The sequence below is a fragment of the Phoenix dactylifera genome, chromosome 15 (assembly GCF_051530095.1).
Source record: "Phoenix dactylifera cultivar Ajwa chromosome 15, Ajwa_hap1_PhDact_Kaust_v1.1, whole genome shotgun sequence".
NCBI classification, from domain to species: domain Eukaryota; kingdom Viridiplantae; phylum Streptophyta; class Magnoliopsida; order Arecales; family Arecaceae; genus Phoenix; species Phoenix dactylifera.
Window position 1 is genome coordinate 1,511,353 of NC_143204.1, and position 26,395 is coordinate 1,537,747.

The 26,395-nt window shown below is 41.4% G+C and overlaps 1 protein-coding gene across 10 annotated transcripts; it reads left to right on the plus strand.

Annotated features, from left to right (window-relative positions):
- On the plus strand, nucleotides 1–18,329 carry LOC148699824 (uncharacterized). 10 transcript variants are annotated; one of them, XR_016398479.1, is made up of 5 exons: nucleotides 1–321; nucleotides 4,672–4,825; nucleotides 4,937–5,019; nucleotides 6,589–15,230; nucleotides 18,047–18,329. XR_016398479.1 is itself a non-coding variant. In XM_089927456.1 (3 exons), the coding sequence occupies exons 1-3, from the start codon at nucleotides 16,883–16,885 to the stop codon at nucleotides 18,212–18,214; spliced, it is 879 nt and encodes a 292-aa protein (XP_089783582.1). In that variant the 5' UTR covers nucleotides 15,255–16,882; the 3' UTR covers nucleotides 18,215–18,329. The 10 variants fall into 10 exon arrangements, 1 of the variants encoding a protein (XP_089783582.1); XR_016398478.1 differs by having other exon boundaries at nucleotides 1–477; nucleotides 4,937–15,230; XR_016398475.1 differs by adding an exon at nucleotides 400–477 and having other exon boundaries at nucleotides 2–321; nucleotides 4,672–15,230.
- Nucleotides 18,330–26,395: the final 8,066 nt, after the last annotated feature.

Here is a 26,395-nt window from a genome sequence, read left to right on the forward strand (position 1 = left end):
TCTCTCTCTCTATATATATATATATATATATACTCGGTCTTCTCGAGTCTTTCAAACAGGACTAAAGCCTGGGATTTCACAGACCATGTATTCCATAGCCCAGCCCATAGCCGGCTAGGGTTGGCGGTACTCCCCTTGTTCTTGGTTTGGAACGGCGGTGCTCCTGTCGTCTCCCTCCTCTTCGAGAAACGCTCGAGATCGCTTCCTCTTCCTCTTCTTCTTCTCCAATCATCGCCGGCGGCCGTAGCGACGCCTTCATCGCCGCCGTCTCCCTGTGAACCTCCGCACCGCCTTCGTTTCTCTTTTTCTCCCACTCCAACGGTGAGATCCCTCTCCCGATTTTCTCGTTTTGATACTAATTTTACATCGCGGGGGTTCTTCTTTGAGAAGCCATCACAGTGGACATGAGGGCGTGATGGACCACCGCGCACAAAAAAGAAAGCTAAGACGAGACCCATACAACCTTATTTCCTTCAGGTCTTCCATCCCCCAAGTCCTAATTTCTTCCTACTCTTTCACCCACCAAAGCTTGCTTTTGTGTCTCTTTATATAAAATTAGTGTTCGTTGTTGATGCCAATTTTTTATTGTTTTATTTTCTTATATATCAGAATAAAAGGTTAGTTGGAAAAGTTAGTTCATGATCTATCTCATTCTATCAATCTCATTCTATCAGTTATTTCAGCAGCTATGGACTTTTGTCTCGACTACATTCTCAGAGCAACAGGTTGGTTTATTTTTGATCTACCCAGGAACTTGTGGCCAATTTCTGTAATAAGAAAAAAGAAACCAGTCCCTCTACCACGTTCACAATGCAAATACAAGGGGAGCGATGAGATTGTGGTCTGCTGTAGTCTAGCACCAGAGCCCTGATTCTCTGCATGCCCAATGTGTGATTGCTTAGAATTCTACCTGTTTCTGTCGATCACGTCGTAAAATCCTTTCTACCTTTTAAGATATAGATGGTAGCCAATGCATTACATTGTACATATTTAATATCACTTGAAAACATAAAGACATGTGCCCATAAGGCCTACCAATCCCTTTACCTAGTCTGCCTCGATCCTTTCCAATTTCTTTATTTCTTTTTTTTATAGCTCATCTTTCTATCATATTAGTCAAAGCTTCCAATTTCGATACAGATTTTTTTCTGCAAGTAGTCATAGATTATTGCTATTCTAATTCAGAATGAATTTTCTTTTTCTTCTAATAAAATGAAATAAATTTCTTTGATGCAGATTACTGTCTTTATTCTGCTTTTCTTCTTTCTTCAAATTTTGGTTCTCTTTAAATTAATGTAAATCTTCTTGCAAATAAAGCTCTGATTATTTTAACAGTAAAGGATGAACAAGTAATAATGTGGCAGCATATTAGTGATACTAAATGTAAGGCTTTTATATCTAACAACTAAGTGAACTTTGATTGTTACTATTTGATTCATGACCAAGTAGGCACAACTGTCTAAGTTAACCATAATGATAGTACTAAATTAATCTGAAAATTACAATAACTAAAATAAATAAAAGTAGACTATTCTTGCACTAATCTGAACATGACTATAACTGAATTTCAAATTAAACAATTTCTCAAGTATTCTTCTAATGCATCATTTTTTTTGTTTGACTTTTTGGTAATTTTTGTGCATCCAAATAGATGCTTAATTTATGCATGTAATCACTTTGAATTTTTTTTTCCTTTTATAGGTAGGAATCACTTTATTAGGTAAGGGAATGGTGGGTTCGTAATTTTGCCAATTGACATAATAAGTTGAAAGCCAAATTCTGGGTACACCTTATGTGTTTGTCGCTAGGTGCAACATGACGACTATCATATGGTGGAAATTTTTAAAATGGTGGTCATGGATGAGCTTTTCCCTCAATGAAAAATAGATGATGTTCATGGATGAAATAGTACGTGATTCTACAGATCGATAGTGGGATATTTTAGGATTGACAATTTAATCTCAAACCTAACTAATTTCCCTTATCTTTTTTTAAAAGATCTATGATCTATCCCTCACCGCTATGATGAAAATCGATAATCTGGTGTTCAGAAGGATCAACTACCTTTATATTTCCATTCTCTCTTTTCTCTTCTTTGTCTCCTTTTCCTGGGAGGCTAGGATTTATTCAGATCTTCATTGTACCCTTATTTGAAGGAAAAAAGCATCTTAGTAACACCCCCCCCCCCCAAAAAAAAAAAAAAAAAACCTTTTGGTGGGCGGCCCACCCTGCCTCACCCTTGTATATTGATCAACGTTTTCATAGATGTTATGTTCTCTAAGATTCCTTCTCATCCATTTTCAAATGACATCATTCATTTTGTTGTGTACCTTGAAACCATTTCAATTATGAGGACAAATAATCCACCATCCTTTATTTTTTTTTCATCCATGAAATCACCTTATAATTTCATTCTAAATTAGAATAACAGTAATCTGTGACTACTTTCAATAAAAGAATTCATACTGAAATTGGAAACTTTGACACAAGTCTGCAAGCTAAAAGAATAATTTGATAGAAGGATAAACCATAAAAAGAGAAATCAGAATATTGGAAGGTATCAATGCAGACAAGATAAAAACTATGCTAAGAAATTGTAATATATTAAATAAAAAAAAATCAAATGTTTCACTTACCAAAAGAATCTCTCTTTGGTTCGATAATGGTTATCCTGATTGGATATGATGTCATTCCAATCAAATCATGTTTGACTCTTGCCTATCCTTTCTCTCACATTGCTCTCCCCATGATTTTTTTTTTATTTTGCAATAGTCTATATCATTCTCAGTTCAGTAATCAACTAATATGACGGCATGCATACCAAGCAACTTTGAACCTTCAGCAAGAAATGGAACAATTGTAAGAAATTAAAACAAACATAATAAGTCAATTATTTTAAAATTGATGTTACATCTTTTATCGACCTTTTTGTATTTTCTTAATTCTTTAGAGATACCTATTCTAGCACCCACGAGATGTCGGTTGATTGCTTCCATCACAGTCATTTCATCTTTGTGGTCAATTACTCCAATATCATGAATTTTAATGTTCAATATCTAAAAATAGATCTATACAAAATATATATGAAATGTGATGTTATTTGTAATAAAAATAAAAAAAATATTTATATTAAAATTAATAAAATAATTAGATTCAAATTATATTATCTTGGGGCATATAATGACTTCTGTTTGCTATTTATGGATAATCTATCTTCATACTAATCCAATAACTTTTAGTATATTGCAAACTTTACTTAATAGTACCGGCATGACATCTATTTTATTTCTTTTAGCCTTTTTTTAGGCTATATTTATATGTAGACAGTCTACAAGTTCTTGTGGTGCTAGTTGGAAATATTGTTGATGCTGAATTCTCAGAAATGTTTTGGTCAATCCAGCAGCCACCGTCGCCCAGCAACTTTAATAAAATAAAAATTATTATATCAGCTTTAAATGTTTTTTATCTAGTGAGAGCCACACTGCATATGGGTCTCTTTTATCTCTCAACATGGTTTGGCTACTTTTATCTCTCATGTTCTTTTTCTATTTTAGACATCAGTGGAAACAATTCTAGTGATCCTGCTAACTCTAACTTTATGGTTTAGTTTGCTTGTGTTATTTGGAATCCTTATAAGTGGTCATAGGATTGGGATATGCATGTGCAAGAGTGTTTTGTGGAACATTCCATGTTCTCCTGAGATTTTTCCTTTTGCCTCTACATTTTGTTATCATATAGTGTTGTCGAACTTTGACTTGCATAACCATTGACTTGGCCATCTTTTTTTTCCCCTCGCCGCCCTCCCTCGCTGTCGCAATGGACATTTCTTCCCCTTTTCAACTTGTGCTTGTTTGGTTGGAAGCACTAGATTCACTTTAAGCATATATGCATGCATCCGTCGAAGTTGACTTTGAGAAAACTCGGAGGTGGAGCCTCCCAAGTGATAAACACCGTTCGTGGCACTACAAGAGAAGATGTAGAGCGTCAGATGCCTCTAGTTGTCAAAGGCCTATCTGATGGACCTGCATGGGTAATCTTTATAGTCTGAACACAGGCCTGCTCCACTACAAACCTGGGTGTGTAGGACTGCTCTCTCCAAAGGTTTAGGCATTTATAGCTAGCCAAATATAGTAAGCAATGTAAGTTGTCCTAATAGCTACATACCGGGTCTGAGGAGGGGTGGCCCACCGTCTGAGGACTTGGGTGAAGAGAATAGACTGGCCTCGAGCATCCAACGAGATATCAGCTAGCCTCCAAACCCTCATAGCTCGGTCACAGCAAAACATAACATGGTCCACAGTCTCCACCTGGCACCTAGAGCAGTGTGGTTGGATGCTTAGTCCATGCTTTCTCAGAACAGATCTCGTCGGTAACCGGTTTTAAACCACCTTCCAGAGAAACAGGGCAACGATCGAACCTCCAAATTCAGGCATAATTCTGCCTTTGTATGCTGATACGGCAATCTTGTGCAATGAAACATATCTTAGTCCTGCATGCCCTCATGAATTGTTTGCTTTCTTGATGTTTCACACATTTATACATACAATGTTGAATATAGTTGTAACCATATGACCGCACCATATTCACACATACCTGATAGTAGGACATGTTTGTAACTTTTCTTGCTTTCATATTTATTCTTTTATCTGAGTTTGTGGAAACTCCTTTTAGGGATGATAGCTTCAGGCCTCCTGCTTCACCATCTTCAAATGCTGCTGCTGCTGTGCCATCCGATTCAACATCAGCTTGCGATAGTAGCCCCCTCACATCCCCATCCAGCATTTCTCAGGCACCCACTGCAAATGTATCAGCAGGAGAGCAGCATGTTAAGCAACAGAAACAACAGCCCCTTACTGTACTATGACTCTGGTGACAGCTGCTTCAGCAGCTATTCAGAGTTTTCCATGATGTTTATTTCTGAGCTGTCTCTCTGCAGGCATGAATCTGGTGGAAGCTGACATGCTAGACCTCCCCTTCATCAGCAAATGCTTCCATCTGGTGATTGAGAAAGGAACCATGGTAAGAAATCACCTCCTCTCTTACCGCAGTCCTGCCTGGCCCTCTACTAACTATTGCTTTGCAAAACATTTTAGCCTTAAGATGCTAAATAATCTTTCGAGCAAGCGATGCATGCTTCTAATGAGTTCTCTGACAACCTTTAGCCTCTGGTACCTGAATTCTTTTTTTTTCTCTTTTTAGGAACAAACTTCCTGTGAATAAAATTAGATGTTAGGATCAAATCTTGACAATCAAAATATTCTGCACGTTTATATGCTTTCAGAGCCTATGTTTATTTCCACTCTTCCTGCTCGCAATATCTGACATGTTAGCTTATATTATATGCCTAGAATTCACCATAGGTGGACTGCAAAAATTTACACTTGAAATTCCCAAGGATCTATTCATAAGGAGCTCTAGCATCCAGGATAGTCAAATCCATACAAGTGACCATTGTTAATGAAGTGAAGCAAGTATATAGTTTCGTGCATTTTCTATTGTCTCTGGCAGATGCTGGTCATACAGCATTGCTTTCAACAATGTGAAAAGATAGGGTTCCTCCAAATCCTGGTTTTTCCCCATTTCGGGAGCACAGAACCTATCCCTAATTTATTTTCGTATGGACCTTTGCACTATATCAATAGAAGATAGTCCTTGAATCTATTTTCCTACTGCAATAAAGTTTTTGTTCCAGCATTTCAGCTGCTGAGGCATCTATTTTCCATCACCTCTCTGACTTCTATAAGCTGTGACGGATAAGAATTCTCTTTCACCTTCTTTCCCTCTCCTTCTTCCTTCTCCTTCCTCTTCTTTTCTCTCCTCTTATTCCTCTGTCCTGCGTCAAAATCTAATCAGAATATGTTGAAGGTTGTCCTTTTAGAGTTTGTCTTATATGGATGGATATTTTTTTAAGTTAATTACCTTGTTTCCGGAATCATTCCTTGTGCAGACTTCCTAATCTTTCTCCAGATATAAAACCACGGTTGTATTTGTTACTTGCCCCATTTATAGAGGAAACCAAAATATACTTGTGGCGGACATGATCAAAAAGAAATAATTATATTGCTAAAATAACGAAGTGGAATTAATATTAGTGACCTGCAGAAAGGTAAAGGAAAAGTATTTTTCCCTTCTCAGTTACCATTATTACTTTAGTTGGGTTCCTGTTGCATTTGAATTTACTATCTTTTACCTTCGTTTGCCATTCATATATATTTATTGAACTGTTTGCGCAAAACTTTTTTTGAAAGGATATGGTGCGCAGATAGCATCCTATTCTACAAACTAGCAACTAATTAAATTTATTTATTAAAAATTAGTTTAAGCCAACATTCACCATCTCGGTACTGAACCCCGTATGGATACCATCCTATTACAATATTGGTTCGTAGTACAATATAATAAAATTAAGTGAATTGAATATCGATACGATATGGTACCACGTATCAGTTTGGTACTGATAGTGTACGATACACACTTGGAACGATGCAGTACCAATTATAATGGCAAATCTTGGTTTAAGCTTTTGAAAATTGACATATTAATTAAGACAATTTCTAATAAAGATATTTAATCAAATTTATTTCTCAGTGGGATGAATAAAGTCTTCAAGAAAGTGTTAATGCTGCATGCCTTGAAGCCTTTCTTTAGGTGTAAAACCTGGGGCTTGAAAAAGTGGATGCCTGTGAGTGTAGCAGTAGTAGGATGCAGAGCATAACTTAGTCAAAAAGATGCATAAGGAAAGATGTGGTGATTGTAATTAAATGTAATACAAGATGCACGAGAGAAGTGACGATTGTAATTAAATGTAATACCTGCCTGAAGAAAAACGAAATGAAGGTGCCTTTATGTTGAAAGTATATAGCATGGCTACATATTTTTCCATTAGGAATTGCTAGATCCTTATCATATTTAGGTCAAAAATAATAAGTGTCCATCTTTAAAAACATGGTTATAATTAATCCAGTGGTATAATTTGTTTCCAACATTTCATGCATCTTCGGTTTTATTTTTTGGTATAGATTTTTTATTTGGGGTTTTTTGAAGAATGCATGGCTCTTTGTTTCAAGGACTATAAGTTGTACACCGGTGGATTATTACTTTAAACTCTCATTACCATGAATATTTGATAGGACCTATCAAAATTTTTCCATTTTAAAAGAGAGATCTCATAGCAACAAACTAAGTGGAGCAGGTTTGAGGACAAATCTTCGAGCTTGCTCTCGTTCAATATCCAAAGGGAATATGCTAGATTGATGATCCTTGATCACCACCCAGCTTTCGGGGTAGAGTTTTATATGGTCCGGTATTACAAAGTACTAATCTACGACTTGAATTTGATTGAATTTGGAAGTGTCAAGATGTTAGATTATGGAAATGATGAGGAAAATGATGGTAGTTCTAGTGATAGATCTCGTATGACATCAAGGCAGTGTCCACTGGATGGTTAGAAGATCAAGTTGCATAGAATCTCTATGCAAGCTTGAGTAGCTTGAGTAACGTAAATATTGATGAGAATCCAATGTTTCGAAAACTTAAGGGTTCCTTCGCAAGGTTCGTCCATGGAGGGTGAGTTAGAGCTTAAGATTCTTAGAAAGGTATAGTTGATGGACAATAGGTAAATATTCTTACACTATCTCTTGTTGGGCCTGAGGGGTGGAAGAGGTTAGGTTAGTCGAAAGATGGTTATCGGTTCAAGGATGCGAGGTGGCCTTTCTTTTTCATGGTAAGAAGGGGTAGAAGATATCTGGATTTCGGATCTTCTTCTACGGTTGTCGCCCACCATGGCCAACACAAACAGCTTGGGTCTCAGGATGTGTGACTTGCTGAGAGCGAGTGAGAGGAGGTGGGATGTAGCTACTGTTCATCAACTTTTTGGAGAGCAGTGGGTGGAGAGGATTCTTACTGTGCCGATTTCGAGGTTGGTGGGATCGAACAAATGCATTGGGGCCCAACCTGCCGGTCCAAGTGAGGGGCACTGATCTTGGGGTGCTGTACAGCTTCACTGCGCTGCAATCGATTGATGGGAGCTGACTGTGGAAGCTTCGCATCCAGCCACAGGCCACCTTGTTTCTTTAGAAGGTGATGTGGAGCAGGTTACCGACTAGGAGGGTGTTTTGCAGAAGAAGGTTGAGTCACTCCCCTAATTGTGATAGCTGCCCAAAGGTCGAGGAATTAGTGGAGCATGTTCTCTTTCAATGTCCAAGGGTTGTCCTAGTGTGGTGTCTAACAAGGGAGGCCTATAGTTTCCTACATTCTTCATAGACAACCACGGCTTTCCTGGATTACTTGAAGGAGTCTGTGAAGAGACCTACCAGCTCGATTGGTGGAGCTAGATGCACCTATATTGCTTGTCATGTTTGGTTAAGTAGAATTGCTAGAGTTTTTGAGGACAAGTGGTAGATCCCGAGGTGTGTTGCGGGCAGGGTGCTCATCCATGCAATAGAGCGTGACTAGGCTGAGTTGTCGATGGAACCGAGATTGTGAGGGATATCTGAGGCTCTCATTCAGCTTTGATGGCTCCTTGGGCGATATTGATCGCCTAGGAGCCTCTACCTCTGAGCCTTTTTAAGGTGAATTTCGACGATAATTTATTGTATGATGGAAGAGGCGAGACCGACCTTGTCGTCAGAAGTTTCGATTCCAACTTGATTGCGGCGGGGGGATGTTGACTTCATGATATTTCCGTACTTGAGAGGAAGATGAGAGCAGCCTGGGAGGGTATCTCTTATGCTTGCCTTATCCTATGGGCCTATCAGAGTCAGCTCAAAGGGGATTCAACGATTGTCATCTATTGGATCCAGAGTCATTTTAGGGTTGGTGGCAAACACCCCTTACTGCTCGATATCCATGGTCGCCTTGAGGGATTGTCTGGATGCTCAGGTCACTCATGAGTTCTGGAAAGCTAACAGAGTGGTTGATTAGATGGCATCCTTCGTCCTCCAGTGCTCTGGTGGTCTGTTATGGGATAGTCTGAAATCTTCTTCCCTCTCTCTTCGCCTTCTTCTCTTTTTTGATTTTGTTGGATGTACTCGTACTAGAATGGTATGATGCTATCTGTGTTATCAAAAAAAAAAAAATCACATGTTTCGTTGCTAGAAATATATAGCTGCAGCAGCTTGCCCTTCCCTGGCTACTGGTCCCAAGGCATCGCTCTTAGTAGGAGGACATCTTCCTATCCAAATGGATAAATTTTCCTTGCTGGTCTCGCTCAGCGAAGAAAGAGAGGTGCAGCTCTCGCCTAATACCAAGATTGCATACGCCTTTTATCTTTTGGAAGAAAATGCATAGGAAATTGCACAAGTCTGAAACAATGCCATGATGCAACAGAATCCAGTCTTAATCATATCAGTATCCTTGAGTGTTGCTCGTTCTGCATACCTGAGTACACTTCATGCAAGGCTTTAAATACTTTGAAATGCAACAACTACCTATCTAAATGGGAAAAAAAATGGAAACGTGCACTTGAATGTCTTAGTTTGCACAATAGGGGCAGGGCCACCTGATTATATCGAACTTGCAGAAACATAAAAATATTATATAAAATGACTGATAATAGAGCAGGAGGCAAGATTCTCCAAAATTCATCACTATGTTCTTGTCTTCAAATCTAATTATTGTTTCAAGTTTCTCTAAAATTCATGTTTATTCATTATTGGACAAGAGTATATCAGACTATATAGATATATATAGAACAAGAGAGAGATCGAACCTTGATTTCACTAGCCTCTCTACAACAAGCGCATGCAAGATATGATGATGTGCCATTTAGTCCATCATGATTACAAACATGCATGCAACAGGACCTATACCATGCAAATAGTATTGCGCAGAGAAAGTGCCAATTTTAGAAGGAGAGGGTAAATTATACTCTCCAATGTGGCCATGCACCACAATTCTTTTTCTGGGTAGGACACTGAATGAGTGCACGATGAGTAGGGTCCATAGAAAGAAAATGAGGTGATTGGTGCACGACCACATAGTGCATGCAGTGTAGGATATGATTGTAAGAGCAAGAGACATGGTAGAGAGAGAGAGAGAGAGAGAGAGAGAGAGAGAGAGAGAGAGAGAGAGAGAGAGAGAGAGAGAGAGAGATGCCACTAATAACCTCCGGTGTTGGTACCTGGTCCTTAGCTAGTCTATATCCTGCCTTCCAACCGCATCGCTGACATGCCTCTTTTCTACATACCTGACCCGACCCGATCCAGTTCAAAGCCAGAAAGGTATGATGTCATGTATGCCTACAAAACGTGGACTATGTAGAGTTTCTGATCCCTTCTTTTAAGCGAGTGAGATCATTGATACTTAAATAATGCGTCCAAAAGAGGAATCATAAAGTTGCCGGCCAGGCCAACTCTAAATATCACCTCCCCGCTTCTCACAGAAACACAACTGCAAGTCCACAAACACTGCTACCTCCTATTATTCTTATCTTAAAAGCATGGTGGAAGATTTCTTATTGAGCGTCAATGGGACGGGTCGGTTGGTTCGTCTATAATGAACAAAGCCAATTAGGCGTAGAATCTAACCCTTCTGTCCTTTTGCACGGAGGGTGAAGCTCCTAATTAAAGCTCTCTTCTTTTAGGCCACTCCAACAAAATTCAAGGACCTAGGTTCCCCTCCCGTATGTCTTTTGCACCACATGGTACAGAGTCTGAAACGCACACCGTATATGGCAGCGAGCGTGATCAATCGGATTCCCACAACGAGCAGCAGCCGTCCATTTTTGAAGTGGATGTTACCATGATTAACCAGATTAAACATTCTGTAGTTAAAAAACCATAACAATCCGAACTCAAATTTGTACCGTAAGTCTCAAGATTTTCCTTCTGCATTTCATGTGGTTCATTGACTGCTGGGGCTATTGAGCGCATTAATTTGTCATCTCAAGCCATCTCGTTTGGAACTAATATTTGCGAAGAGAATTCTCATTGAAATATTTTTGCTAAAAAGATGATGTCTGAAAAAATAGTTTTTTGACATACTTTAAAAAGGCTTATGTTTTGGTTCAGCAACTATTTTTTTTGAAAAAGTGGTGTAAAATATATATTATACATACTTTTAATAAAGAAAGAAAATCTTACCCATTCTATTTAAAAGCTTAAAAATATTTTTGAAAAAAAAAATCTAATTCCTAACAGGTGGAAATTAGACTTCATCGTTTTCTATAATAGAATGCATTGGCTAGTTCCACTCATGCGACTACTACACCACTCCATCCCATGGCGAGCCACAACCACTCACAATCTTATTGTACGACCACGACTGCCGGTTGGTAAGTGTTGGGTCAGCAACCAAACCTAAATCTACTCATATTGGGTGAAAATGGTGCTGGTGTGAGGCAGCTAGAAGCTTCGTTAAGGAGGGGCCCAAGCCATTTTAGGAGGGGAAACGTGCACCTTGACATCAACCACTATGTGGAAAAACCAGATTAACAAGTTCCTTACTCTTTCTTCTGTATGATATATAAATATTTGAAGTCTTTCCCCATGAGGAAGATAGATATTGACGTGCCAACTGTTCTTGCTTATTTTCTCCTCTCCTCTCTTTCTTTCAGATCTTTCCCTATTTCTCCATCCCTTTCCTCGCCTCCTCTCGCGTTCCTCTCCACCACAACCACCACGGTCCTCCAATTCTCTCATCTCTCCTTCCACCATCACCTCTATTTCTTTCGTAGCTCTCTTTGTTGCTCTCCTCCTGCTCCTCTTCCTTGATGTCATGCGAAAAGGCTCCTGGTCGAATTAAAAGGAAGAGGCTATATGTTGGCAAGCTTGGAACTAGGTCAGGTTCTATGATGCTAGGGAGGAGTGTGATGTTGGAATGGCTCAATCGAATCAAACTGAGTCGAATCAATATCTACATAATTTGGGGAGTTTTATCTGATTGAGCCGTGCCAATATCACACTCTTTGCTTAGCTTGAAGCTCCTTCTTGCGAAGATGAGTTTAATGATGGCGTTGCAACTATGGTAGGTCTTCCATAATTAAGGAGGTTGTGCAAGGTGCGTATGTAGCTGTTTGCCTCAATTTAATCAATAAGGTGGCATTAGCCTTCTTCATTTAAACCTTGTTTAAATTTTATTTTTGATGTCCTACGTACCTATATTTTTAAACCGCAGGATCAATGATATCATTAATTTTATATATGCTTTGATATCCATAATGTTGCAAGACTGTTTGCAGATTATATGGTCTATCAAGGCACCATTTGGAAACCTATAAAATGAAAGGGATTCAAGGATGGTTTTCAATATTGAAATTAAAATGAAAAAAAAGAGACACAAGCATGTATTGCCTACTGTTTCACTATGACTTTTATAGCATCTATAATTTAAACTGCAAAATTTTTATAATATAATATTTTCAATAAAAATGTGCTTTAATATTGTGAAAATAGCATGAAGTCCTTTTTGCTCTTTATCCTTGTTGAGTTGTCAGGCCATATAAATAGCTAGGCCGATCAGCAATGAGATGACTGATGCTTTTGCAACAAACCATGCATCTTTCGGTGTCAAGAAACAACTACATGGTGGTCTCAGAATTGAACATAGTTTCAATTGTCTTACAGTGGGATCTCCAACATTAATTCATACAAGCAAAATTGAAGCTACTATATTCTGTATGTCAGGAAAAAAAAGAAAAGAAAAGAAAAAGCTAGTTACAAATTTTACCAGAATTCAGAAAAGTCTTTTTATGACCCTTTTTCTGCTTTTTGAAAGTGTTTTGTGACCCATCAAACCTAACTATAGACAGATTAATCCATCTGGCGTGGTCCTAGTTGTAGAGAGAGTATTCGTAACAACTCCTTCTAGAGGAAAAGTTCTCAGAGCCCCATTATTCCTTCAACGCAAAAAGAGACAAGGGAAAAAGTTTCATCTTAGCTTCCGCTACGCATTTTTCTAGATTATATGAGAGATCCAAATTTATATTCTGGATATTAAGTTCCTCGTGATGATGTGGTCACATGTACAAACAAAACGAAAAAAACAAAAAACAAGAGAGGGGGAGAGAGAGAGAGAGAGAAGATCACTATCATATCTTAAATCCATTATCTAAGGATGGGAAAAGGAAAGCATCCTCGTGCATTCATAAGCATCCACAAAATGATCATATAACAACAAATTAGTGAGAAACGAGCAATCTAAATTGGTTAGGCTGAAACCATAAAGCATTCCCAGTATAAATAGCAGTTCGCTCCTTACTCTGCTAATGCATAATATAAAACCGCTGACATATATACTTGATGAGGCCGAGGGTATCGCCAAATTTGAACCACAACAATACTAAGTACCAAATTTTATACCAACGATATACTAAATCACCGAATAAAAACATACCAAGTTTTATATATATCATGTCTTACCAACCAGTCATTGCCTTTGGATCATCAACCCTATCTCCTTGGACATTGTGCAACATGAACATTTTATTTTCCTTCTCCAGATGGTTGTAGTGCCATGGAGGAACTTGGTATTAGCATGACCTTCATGCAACCAAGTGGTTTGGAACTTTTATCTCCAAAGTACTTCCTGCATAAACAAATTCCTATAATATGCTCGGAGAAGTGAGACCTTGGTCTGCTTCCTATATATGAAGTCGATAGATCTGCTCAAAGAGGTACCGTCCCCGCCTAAAAATATTATCAATGCTTCGCTTCCATTGCTTAATTGCTCTTCTAGTATTGTGCAATAAAACAAATAGCTAAATTCTTGGGGAATAATTCCCACTGCACCGCCAGGCACTCTGAGCAACCTCCTGGATCCCCTTGCAAGAAAGCTAGAGCTTTTCAAAATGGTGAGGCACCGTCCCTCTTCTAGCTTCCTCTGCCATTGATGTTAACAAGGGACAACGATTGGATGCAAACCTAGTGAGATGTGTGATAGTACGCTCAAGAAACAAATCCAGCTGGGGATTCGATGCTAAAGCACGGTCAAGCCATTCCTAGACTTTGGCAAGATCATGTCGATTGTTACTCCAGGAATATTTTGGCCCCTAGAAACCCAAATCGATCTATATGTCCCGTACGTCGAAGAAAGGATGTAAATTCTTGAATCTCCTGATCAAAATAAAAAAGCTCCCCCCCTCCCCCTTTTTTTAATCTTCAGCGTACAATACACAATTAAAATCCCCAACCAAAAGTAAAGGCACACCCAAAGATAAAATATTCATGACTGTTGACCACAACTTACGACACTCTAGCCCATAGGTACTAGCATTTACAACCCCCAAAATCCATACGGGACCATTATGATGTGTAATGACCCCAAGACTGCCTGTCTATCTGCATGAGTAAAATGCACCACCCCAAGGTCGGGTGGTTCTATATACACCCCCCCTATTGCTAAGGACACCCCCCAAAAACCAAAAAAAAAATACCCAAACTAACCTTTAGTGTAATTACCATATTGCCCTTGAAATTTTCTTAGTACACCCCCCCTTCCTCCTCCTCCGTTTTGTTTTGAAAAGAAAAAAAAAAAACACCCCTCAAACCCCCCCCCCTTAAACCCCTCGATCCATTTACATCGTTTAGGCGATCTTTGAAGGAGATTTAAGCCCCATTCGAAGCATGGACAAGCAACTAGTGATTTGGGACGAAGAATCGGCCGCAAAGGTACGTGTTCCACCTTGTTTCGAAATTTTTTTTTTTTCACGGTTCGTGCTCCGTTCGGCACTGGATCGCCGAACAAAAGGCTTCTGTTCGGCTGAACAGTGCCGAACAGAAGCCTTCTGTTCGGCAACCCTCAACCGAACAGAAGCCTTCTGTTCGGCTGCACAGTGCCGAACAGAAGGCTTCTGTCCGGCACTGTGCAGCCGAACAGAAGGGTTCTGTCCGGCTCTGTGCAGCCGAACAGAAGCCTTCTGTTCGGCACTGTGCAGCCGAACAGAAGGCTTCTGGTGCCAAATCGCGTGCCGTGCTGAATTTTGTGCCGAACAGATCCTCTGATTCATTAATTCTTGGTGATAAATTATTTTATATGTAGGGCTATGCTACAACCGAATCGAGTATAATTGGATCAGAATTTGTACTGGATTACACAAGCGAATTTACAACTTACGAGGTATTATAATGTATTGTGCAATTTTGTATTAGTTTAGCGAGCTCTTTTTACAACTGTGTACTTACATAAATTGTTTAATGTATAGATCTTCAAGAGTAGAGAGGACTTGTGTAATTGGTGTCGTGAAGCTGGGAGGCGAAATGGTTTTGTTGTTGTAATCAAATCATCCGATGCAGGTACCATTTCTAAGAAACCCAGAATTACGTTAGGTTGTGAGAGGGGTGGGACGTACCGAACCAAAAAAGAAAAGCGAATAAAGACTGCCTGTGGGACAAAGAAGTGTGGATGCCCTTTTGCATTAAGAGGAAAGAAATTGGATACTGCGGATGATTGGATATTACTGGTCGTATGTGGAGTGCACAATCATCCCGCTGCAGAGAATCTGGAGGGGCACTCATATGCAGGGAGATTATCTGAGCAGGAGACGGAATTGTTAGTGGATATGTCGAAGAGTTTGGTTCGTCCAAAGGACATATTATCCACATTGAAGGAAAGAGATGCCCTCAATGTTACGACTATCAAGACTATCTACAATGTACGTCAACGGTTTAAGGTTGTAGAGAAAGCCGGGAGGTCTGAAATGCAACATCTATTAGGTAAATTATCAGAGGCTAAATATATTGAGTGGCATAGGAATTGTACTAATACGGATGTTGTGCATGACTTATTTTGGGCACACCCTGGCAGCATTGATTTGTTCCGTGCATTTTCCCGTGTGTTGATAATGGATTGCACGTACAAGACGAATAGGTATCATCTTCCGCTCTTAGAGATTGTGGGGGTGACATCTACTGACATGACATTTTCAATTGCTTTTGTATACTTAAATTCTGAGCGGGAAGAAAGCTATACTTGGGCATTAGAAAGATTGCGCAGTGTCATAGCTGATGATGTTTTGCCTAAGTTGATTGTTACAGATAGAGACTTGGCTTTGATGAATGCAATTCATAGAGTATTTCCTACTGCTAGACATTTATTATGTAGATGGCATATTAGTAGGAATGTTTTGGCCAAGTGCAAAAAAATTTTCGAATTGAAGGAGAAATGGGATAAATTTATTATGAGTTGGAATGTACTAGTGCTGTCCTCCACGGAAGACGAGTATAATGATCGCTGGAGTGCACTGCAGAGAGAGTTCGGTACCTATCCAGATGCACTACAGTATGTGTCAGATACTTGGCTGAGCAAATACAAAGAAAGATTTGTTGCGGCGTGGACGGATACATGCAGGCACTACGGAAATGTGACGACAAATAGGTATCACAAATAAAGACTCATTTAATTTTAATTTGCCTCAATTGTTATATCTAACTTTCATTTGTTTACTAGGGTCGAGAGTGCACATGCAAAGCTCAAAAAGCAGCTTGGATCAAGCCAAGGAAGTTTCGAGTCATCTTGGACTAGAATACATGGATTGATTGAGTTGCAGCACAGCTCCGTTAAAGCCTCATTGGAGAAGAGTTTATTGGTAGTGCAGCACAACTTCAAGCCAGCTGAATTCAAAGAGTTGCGAGGTTTCATATCTATAAGTGCGTTAAATCATGTCCTCGCCCAATCGAAATGAGCCAATTCAGTTGGGTTTGATGATTCAAATTGTGGGTGCGCTATTCGACGCACACATGGTATACCATGTGCTCACCAGATTGCGCGGTACAGGGTGGAAGGTCGGCCCATTCCTCTCGACTGCATAGATCCTCATTGGAGGAAACTTGATATTCTGCCTACCCCCCCCCCCCCCCCCGTGCAGCCAATTCAGTTGAGTTGTGATGCAGAGTTAGATTTGATTGCGCTACGATTCAAGAAGTTAGATGGGGCTTCTCAATTGCAGATGATCAAGAAGTTACGAGAGATTGCAAGTCCAGATAGTACACCTCTTTTAGAGCCTGCAAAACGGAAGACCGGTTCACATGGGCGCGCTTCAATGAAGGTTGATACGTCTACTCGACGTGACCCGTCTGCGTTTGAGTTGGTTCTATCTGGACAGGATAGTTATTCACCTGGTGTTGAGAAAGTTACCATCCGCAATCCATCTACTCAGATTCAAAAGAGGCGGCCCAAGCAAAAGGTAAGTACCAAATATTTATTTCCTTACAATAGGTATCACAACGTCTACCGGACGGTCCGTGCCATGCCGGTATGTGATGTGCCGATACGGGACATGTCGGGACGTGCCGTGCCGAGATGTGCCGATACGGGACATGTCGGGACGTGCCGTGCCGAGATGTGCCGATACGGGACATTTCGGAACGTGCCGTGCCGAGATGTGCCGATACGGGATGTGCCGTGCCGAGATGTGCCGATACGGGACATGTCGGGACGTGCCGTGCCGTGCCAGTACGGGATGTGCTGAGACGGATAACTATTTGGATATTTCTGCCATTGTTACATATTTTCTATAATTTGGTATTATTTGCAGGTTTTTCGTACTAGAGCCCAGTCACATACGCCCATTATCTATATTGATGCTATTCCTTCTGCCTTGAGACCATATATCCAGCATATCAAGGATGTAAAAGCTGATGGGAATTGCGGATTTAGGGCAATAGCTGACTTACTGGGATTTGGAGAAGATGACTGGGTGCGTGTTAGGAAGGATTTATTGCAAGAGTTGCAATGTCATTCGGACCACTATCGCACATTATATGGTGTGGAAGGGACGATTACTGAGATCACTCATGCATTATCATATTATGATGATTGTCCACCATATGACAGATGGATGACTATGCCGGACATGGGTCATCTTATAGCATCCTGCTATAATGTTGTCCTATACCATCTCTCGTTGCAACAATGTCTGACCTTCCTACCTCTCCGTTCTGTGCCAGTACCTCTTCTATCCCGCAAAGATATCGCTATCGGATTCGTAAATGGAAATCATTTTGTTGAGGTACTACGTTCACAACACTTGCGAATATTTAATTTTGCTTATTTAATTTTGCTTATTTATAATTTTGTAGCTATTAATATTTTCTTATTTCTAATTTTGAAGGTGTTCTTGTTGCCGGGACATCCCGTTCCGCCAGTAGCGACCAACTGGCGAAAATATCATCTTCCTTGTGCTACCGGATGGGAAAATTCATATGAAGCCCGGATTCAACAGTTCAAAGAGAGCATCTCACCTAATGTTATAATTAGCGAGACAGTAGAGTTAGATTGATTGTTTATATATGTACAATTTTTGAAAGTTGTAAATTTTTTTGGGCTCTTAGAGTCATGTACTGTGAAACTCCATCATCAATATAAATCAAAAAATATCTGTCTTCGCATTGTTAGATTGATTGTTATGTGCACTGTTATATTTGTGTAAAATAGAACGGGCCAGGCTTTACAAAGATTACACGTAAATGTACCAAAAATATATATTTTTCATTAATATCAAAATAAAGGCTCCATCATCAATCCCTATGATGCCGTCGTCGACGCGTGTACTGCTGTACGTCCGAATGAGAGGGTGCTGGATCCGAATGAGAGGGTGCTGTACTCGGGCCAGGCTCATCACCCAGAAGTAACTGATGCATCTAACAAATAGCATGAAATAGGTGCCCGGCACCTAGTGACGTAGCCTCTGAGGGACCCATTCGTACAATGTCGGTACTGATACCGAGTGCATCTGCAATACGCCGCCGGTGCATGTCAGCATCATCATGACCTCCCCTATCTCCAGAATGAGTACTCGAGCGCAGATGAGGAGGCTGAACTGCAACGTGCGTGATACGGAGATACCACTCCATGTATCCCGGTACGCTGTCTGATGGCCGGGTAACTGGGTGGCTCCTGCTCGCCTGGCTTAGCACGTGGTCCTCCCACCGCTCCCAAAGCTGATCCATATAGGAGTAATGTATCCGGTACGAGCCTGCTGTGGAACCTCTGTTGGCTCGCGTAGGGGCTAGTGGCGCTCGAGGGATGGTCTGAATACGACCAAACTGTCTAAGAACCCTTTCTGGATGATAGGGTTCTACGATATCAAGGCACTTGATGGAGCCACTAAAAAATGCGATATCAACATATGGGCGATCTCCCCGAAGCCGATGATGGGGATCCCAAATAACCTGCAAAACAAAAGGTTCATTTCAGTTTTATACTATATCGCATATTAAAAGTACTGACAAACACAAGCAAATGGTAATATGATACGTACCTCATCGATGCTCAAAAGGTCCAATGACTCACGTAGAACCACTAAATGGTCCATCGTGGTACGGGATGGAGTACCGGGCATCCAGCGGTGCACGCGGGGACTGGCATCAGTATACTCAAGCGACGGGTGAGGACTGAGTGCTGGAAAATGCTCATAAATCCATGCCTGCAGAAGCGTCATATAACCACTGATCTGTCTCACTGATGACCTCGACGCAATCCCCAACTGCCGATACAAATATGCTAAGGCAGCTGTACCCCAGGCATATGTGCTCACCCTATCCAAATCCCGCAGTAAACACAGATACGCTATAGGCACCCTGGTCCCACTCTTATCAGCAAAGAGTGTGCAGCCTAACAAAAATAACAAATAGGCTCGTGCTGCACACTCTATCCTCTGCTGGCCGTCTCTATTAGATACAGAGTGAAACTGAGTCCTCAGCCACTCCATCCTCATAGACTGACCGCGCGATGACAGTACCTCCTGACGCGCGTCTCCAGCTGACACCCCCAACAACTCCACAAGTAGCTCCTCAGCATCCCGATCACTCATCCTCTCAGGAGAAACTGCTACTGAGGCACCTGCGACAGGAATCCCTAAAATGGCGGATACATCATCCAACGTGATAGTGATCTCGCCAAATGGTATATGGAAGGTGTTCGTCTCGGGCTGCCATCTCTCTACGAAGCCCGAAATCAGAATCTTATCGGTGAATCGATAAGAGCACTGTACTAACTCTATGAGGCCCGACTGCCTCAATAGTGCTTTGAACCTGGTATTTGGTTGGTTTGAAGACCACCACTTCCATTCACCAACCTTGGCAGTATGGTTCATGCACTTTAGTGGAGCCCGTTCCTGTAATATAAATGTATAATTACTACTACTTTATAAAACATCAATAAACAAAATATAATGCTATAACAAATAAACAATACCTGTTGCCTCCATATGGAAGCTGCTATATGCGTCCTGAAACTGATCAGGACGGACTCATCCTCTGGACCTCCTGGACATGGTCCAACGGACTCATCGTCTTCGCCCCTAGCGGGCATATCATCATGCTCTGACTCAGGAGAGGGCGATGGCATATGAGCAGGCTCGGGAGAAGCAATCCTAGCACGACGTCTCCTAGCTGACGCCGTAGGTCTAACTCTGAAGGGACCGGGATCCATGTCTGAAAATATAGAAATTCAATGTTAGGCTATATCAAAGAAAATAATTCAATTGCATACATAAATGAGAGGATCTGTTCGGCACAAAATTCAGCACGGCACGCGATTTGGCACCAGAAGCCTTCTGTTCGGCTGCACAGTGCCGAACAGAAGGCTTCTGTTCGGCTGCACAGAGCCGGACAGAACCCTTCTGTTCGGCTGCACAGTGCCGGACAGAAGCCTTCTGTTCGGCTGCACAGTGCCGGACAGAAGCCTTCTGTTCGGCACTGTGCAGCCGAACAGAAGGCTTCTGTTCGGTTGAGGGTTGCCGAACAGAAGGCTTCTGTTCGGCACTGTTCAGCCGAACAGAAGCCTTTTGTTCGGCGATCCAGTGCCGAATGGAGCACGAACCGTGAAAAAAAAAAATGCCGACGGGGGGGGGGGGGGAGCTACCTCGAGGTGGTCGTGGAGGCGCCGGCGAGGTGCTCGTTGCTCGGGAGATAGCCGGGGAGGTGGTTCCGGGAGAAGCCGGCGAGGTGGTCGGAGATCGGGAGAATGCCGGCGACGAGAGGGAGAAGGGGGAACTGGGGGGTTTTGGGCGTTGCCGAGGTGCTTTGGGCGGAACAGTTCAAAGGGAGACGGAGGGGGTTTGGCCGCCGGCGAGGTGCTTGAGGCGAGGTTTTTTGGGCGGAAGGGAGAAGCCGGCGGGTGTTTTGGAGGGGAAGAGCAGGGTGGGGGGGGGTTTGGGGGGTGTAGAGAGCAATTTAGGTGAGGGGGTGGGGAGGGTGGGGGGTAATTTAGGAATTTTTAATCTTTTAGGGGTGTCCTTAGCAAATGGGGGGGTGTAGAGAGTATTTAATTTTTTTTTAATTTTTGGGGGGTGTCCTGAGCAATAGGGGGGGTGTATATAGAACCACCCCCCAAGGTCTTTTCGCCAAGTAATAATTATACCCCCAGATAGCCCCAAGGCAAGTATTATATAGACTTCCCACATAGGCCCCATAGTCCTATGGAGACTAGGCAATGCATGGCGGACTACGTTGTCTAATTAACATTTTAGAGTAGTTAACAAAAGGTGGCTTAGTAGTACCCCAACAATTCCATACTAGTAACTTCATGGTAAGGTAACATGCAAAACCAGGATGTGGCCCGGACTCTGCACCAATAGTGCTAGTACTAGAAGAGGATTCAGCTAGAACATGCATAACTTGATGAGAAATTTCAGCCGATGCATCACTGCTACCTAGTTTGCACTGCAACTGTTGGAATATGGTCATGAGGTTGAGATATATTATCCATATCCTCTTATTTCAATCTAGTGCCCAGTGACTCCTGCTGCCCTAGCCGACTCTTGTGCTCTACTTGCATGGTGGAAGCTTGGAGAGGCCGTGACACCACCCACCGGCTTCCACACCTCTTTATACACTTTTGTCACAGTACTTTGTTGTTTGGAAGACGATAAGAGATTTGTAGTGTCACGCCCCCGACCCGAGATCGCGAGCCGGGGGTCTGCGCCAACCGCCGCACACCCGTAGGAAACTCTCCCTACGAGCATGCAAGGTATCTTATCACAATATCAAATCAGGCAGCGAAAATATTTTAACTAATATTATGCAAAATTTATTTCATTAACTAACACAACTTACAATGTTTCACAAGTCTAGCAATAGTTTAAGATAAAACATCAATTTAAATAAACCTTAATCTAAGATAACTTGTGCTGCAGTTCTTCTAGTCGCTCTCATATTTTGAAACCCCGATAGGTTTAGTTATCGAAATTTCTAAAATAATAAAAACTTATATAATGAGCTAGATAGCCCAGTAAGTAATAAATAATTTAACTAGACAATTCATATAATAACATAAGATATAAATACAAATTACGACGAATCAGCATAATGACATAATCAATTCCTTTTCAAACACAAATCCATTGAAATCCGTATCTTTTAAATATCCATATATATAATCTTAAATCTGATTCGAATCAAATCACATTCAACTCAACAGCCTTTAACTACGACCACACTTATACCCTGTGGCTAGGCTAGAAATAGAACCGCACTTTACCCTGCGGAGTGAACCAGAATACCGCACTTATATCCTACGGAGTGGGCCAGAATACCGCACTTATACCCTGTGGTAGGGCTAGAATTGCCAATGCATAACCCCCAATTGGCAGGGTACAGAACATAGCTAGGCTGAGAGTTCCAAATCTGATGCACATCAAAATTATTTTGGTAACATAATAGATATATCATAATCCGATCTAAATATGCATATACGATGCAAGAACAGTAAATATAATAATAGTCCGAAAAATATTATTTCAATTCACATATCTATTTTTCATTCAAATCATCATCTCGTAAAATTCATAAATCACATATAAATTCATTAACAATTTATTCGATGCAAAAATAATATTATATAAATAATGAGTCTAGAAAAGGCAGTTGATTACTTACTTCGAACGCGATCCACAACAAATCCAATTAATCTCACAAATTCCTTGCAGAACCTAATATCCAATTTTTTTTTTAAATTCATCACAATATCTATAAAATTTAAATTTTAACATCCTTCCAGGGCCGACCCTGTAGAAGTGTCTAGCACCCCGAGTTCGGATTCATACCCATAAACCACCCCCCTCTCTTTATATATATATATATATATTTCTTTTTCTTTTTTTTTCTTTCTTTCTTTCTTTCTTTTCTTTTTCTTTTCTTTTTCTTCTTCCCTTTTCCCTCTTCTCCTGACTCTTCTCTTCTTTGGCGGAGCAGAGGACCCATACCCCTGCTTCCTTCCTTCTCGGTCGGACTCAGGGGCGGCCACGGGGGCCAGCCCTGTCGGCGGCAAGGGGTGGCGAGGCAAATGCGACCACCTCTGGTGGCTGGCGGCGGCGCACAAGGCCGGTAGCAAGAGATCTCGGGCCAAAACAGAGCTCCCCCTTTTTGGATCCAATCCTGGCATTTGGCCAGCTCAAAACCTTTATAAATCATGGCTAAGCATCAAAGAGGAGGAAATGAAAGCTAGGAGCCCTTACCTCGGCGCTGATAAGTGTTTAATAATTTATAATTTAGTCATCCTTCCATAGCACTTATCAATGTTTTTAAACTGATAAATACATATTTTACCATGAAATTGAATAAACATTGAATTAAATTTAAATTATGGTAAGAGGTAAATAATTCTTTTTTTAAACCAGATTTTGAACTTGTCTCTCTCTCTTGATTGCAATCTTTCATGAAAACTACAGAAAAACATATAAGGAGATTGTGTTGACTCGGCTAAGGTTATAATTAAATGGATTTTGGTCCTGATTAGATTGAAAGTTATATGGAAAATATTTTTATTAAGTCATGGTCTTGGTTTTGACCGGTCGAGTTCGATCTGAAGCAGCTTAGCAAGAATTAAATGACAATGGGCTCAAGGACAAGTCAACCATCATGACCCACCTCAAACCTAAAGCAATTCCTTACCAGCCTTCATATAAAATTTATAAATTGAAAATAAAAAAAGAAGATAATTAATATAATAAAATAAATAAAAATAATTTCGGAGAAAATCACTGGATTCACTGTTCATATAACAGTGTCCCGTAAAAACACTGTTCATATGAACAGTGGGAAATAATATAATATAAAAAAATAAATAAATAAAATTGTTTCACTGTTTATCTCCTTCCTCCCTCTATCTATTCTTCCCATGATCTCGCCTCACAGAGCGCCCCGCTGCCCGTTCCAGCCACGAGTCCCACGCGGTGCAGCCAGATCCAGATCCTCCGCCTCCTCTTCCGCCCGTGACGCCTCCGGCGTCTCCCCGTCGATCCCGCGGCCAGCCCTCTTCCCAGCAGCCGAGATCCAGCTCTTCCGCATCAGCCCGTTCCAGCCGCATCCAACGAGCACACCAGCGAGCAGCTCCTCCGTCTTCTCCGAGATCCGGTCGTCCGCGTTCCTCCCATCGATTCCCAGCTCCAATCCCTGTGATTCAGCCTTCACCGCGATCCCAGCCGACTGCATTCAACGAGCCGGTAACCCAGCCCCTTCCAGATCGGCACCCGCTTCGAGCTCCATCTTCGCCCGAGATCATTCCCAACATCACGCCCTCCTCCTCTCTCGGGATCCATCGCTGCTGGTCTTCGGCGAGCTATAAGAGGAAGACGAAGAAGGGAGAGCGGGGGGGGGAGAGCTCGGTTCAACAGAAAAACAGGGGAGACCCCCTGTTTCAGTGAAAAGAAGAAGAAAGCCGAGAGGGAGATGAAGAAATAAAATAAAAAAAGAGAGAAGAGAGAGAGGCTGGGAGCGGAAGGGAGTGAAGAGCAATTTTTTTATGAAGATGGGAGGACTTCCGGCCACCATGAGCAGCTAAGCCTCGGTTTAGGGGTTTGATGAAGCCATAGAGGAGTATTCGTTTCATTTTTATTGATTTGAGTTTGTATTGTAAGATAGGTTGCATGATGAAGAATTTATCAATTGATCTTATGATTTATCCAATTTATGTGAATCATTTATCTTGCATAAAATATTTTACATAGATTGATCTATTTCATCGAATCCAACACCTGTGGTTTGGAGGAGATATTCATGTGACATCGATTTCATGTTTAATGACTTAATGATCAGATGCATCATGCTAGGTTAGACAGGTCATGCTTATCGTTAGAGTAGATGGTTTGTGCTAGACTTAGATGATTCATGCTGGAAATTAGTTATATTTTCTTTTGTGATTGCTTTGGCTTGTAGTCGGAAGCAATCAAGTCTTACATACAACTCAATCATTGAAAAGCGTCACGGATATAAATCTATCAGTGGAATCTAGCCCTAAACACCTCTCTCCATAGATAATTCATACTACTACACCCATATTAATTCTTAGTTTTTATCATTTACTCTAGCTTATCCCCTTTGAAGTAATTATTTAATTAGGAAAAATAACTTGTCTCCAATCTCTGTGGACCGACACCCGTAATCATTATCCTACAGGATACGTGCTATTGCGTGGTTTATTTTTGAAATTGAAATAACCGATCAGGCGCCGACAAAGGTCCGGTGGCAATGGAGGAAGAAGAAAACCACCCGTGCCAAAGCTATCCTGGTTTTAATGGCTCTCTCCCTCTCTCTCGGCCAGCAGCCCAAGAAAGAAGAATCCCCCACCAAGAGGGTGGGCGTGGCGGCTCTGCTTCGGATGGCTTCAAAGAGGAGGAAGGAGCCCTAAAAAAACCAGGCATCCTTAGCTTTCGGGATGAATTCTTTCCTTCATCACACCCCCTCACATGCGACGCACATGAGGCCGAAAGTTTGGGGCTGGGCTGGTCAAGTGGACCGAGCCCAGTTCCAGGATCTCACATGTAGAATAATGATGCTCCTCATAGCTTCCAGGCTTACCTTCCACTACTAGTCCTTTGGCTTGTTGAGGCGAGGCAGACCCTGGCAACCACCGTTGACCTTGGTTATTGAGTAGTGATCTCTTCCTTTTCTCTTTAGAGAAAGCTACCCTAGATGATTCAGCCTTGAACAATGGGACCTCACTAACTCCCATAGACTATGGATCTTGGGTCTCCTCAGAGTGAGTACTCGTTAGTGGTGAAAATTTAGAGATTGTCGCCACTAATGTTGACGCATTATCAAAGGTCTGATTTTTAGGAGGGGAGCATTTAGAAGTTTTCTTGGGTTGAACCTATGTTGTCGTTGAGTGTTCACCAGCAATAATAGGGGTAGGGGATCTCCATGTTTCTTGGCCTCTGCAACTTGCCGTTAGAGTTGGCTTTCCTTCACAGAGGCTTCACTGCGGCTGACGACGAGCACACGGAGCACCCACCAGCGACCCGAGCTTCCTCTCCTCAGCTCGCCGTTGGAGCCCTCTTTGCCTTCTCGGAGACCTCCGCCGTAGACGGCGACGAACACGCCAGGCTCTTGCCGGCAAGAACTAGCCATTAAAGTACGACTTGGCCACAGTTCCTCTCTCCTCAACTAGCCATTCATACCAGGCTTTTTGAAACTTAGCAAGCTTTGAATGGCCAACTTTCATTGCTCGATTCATTCTATCA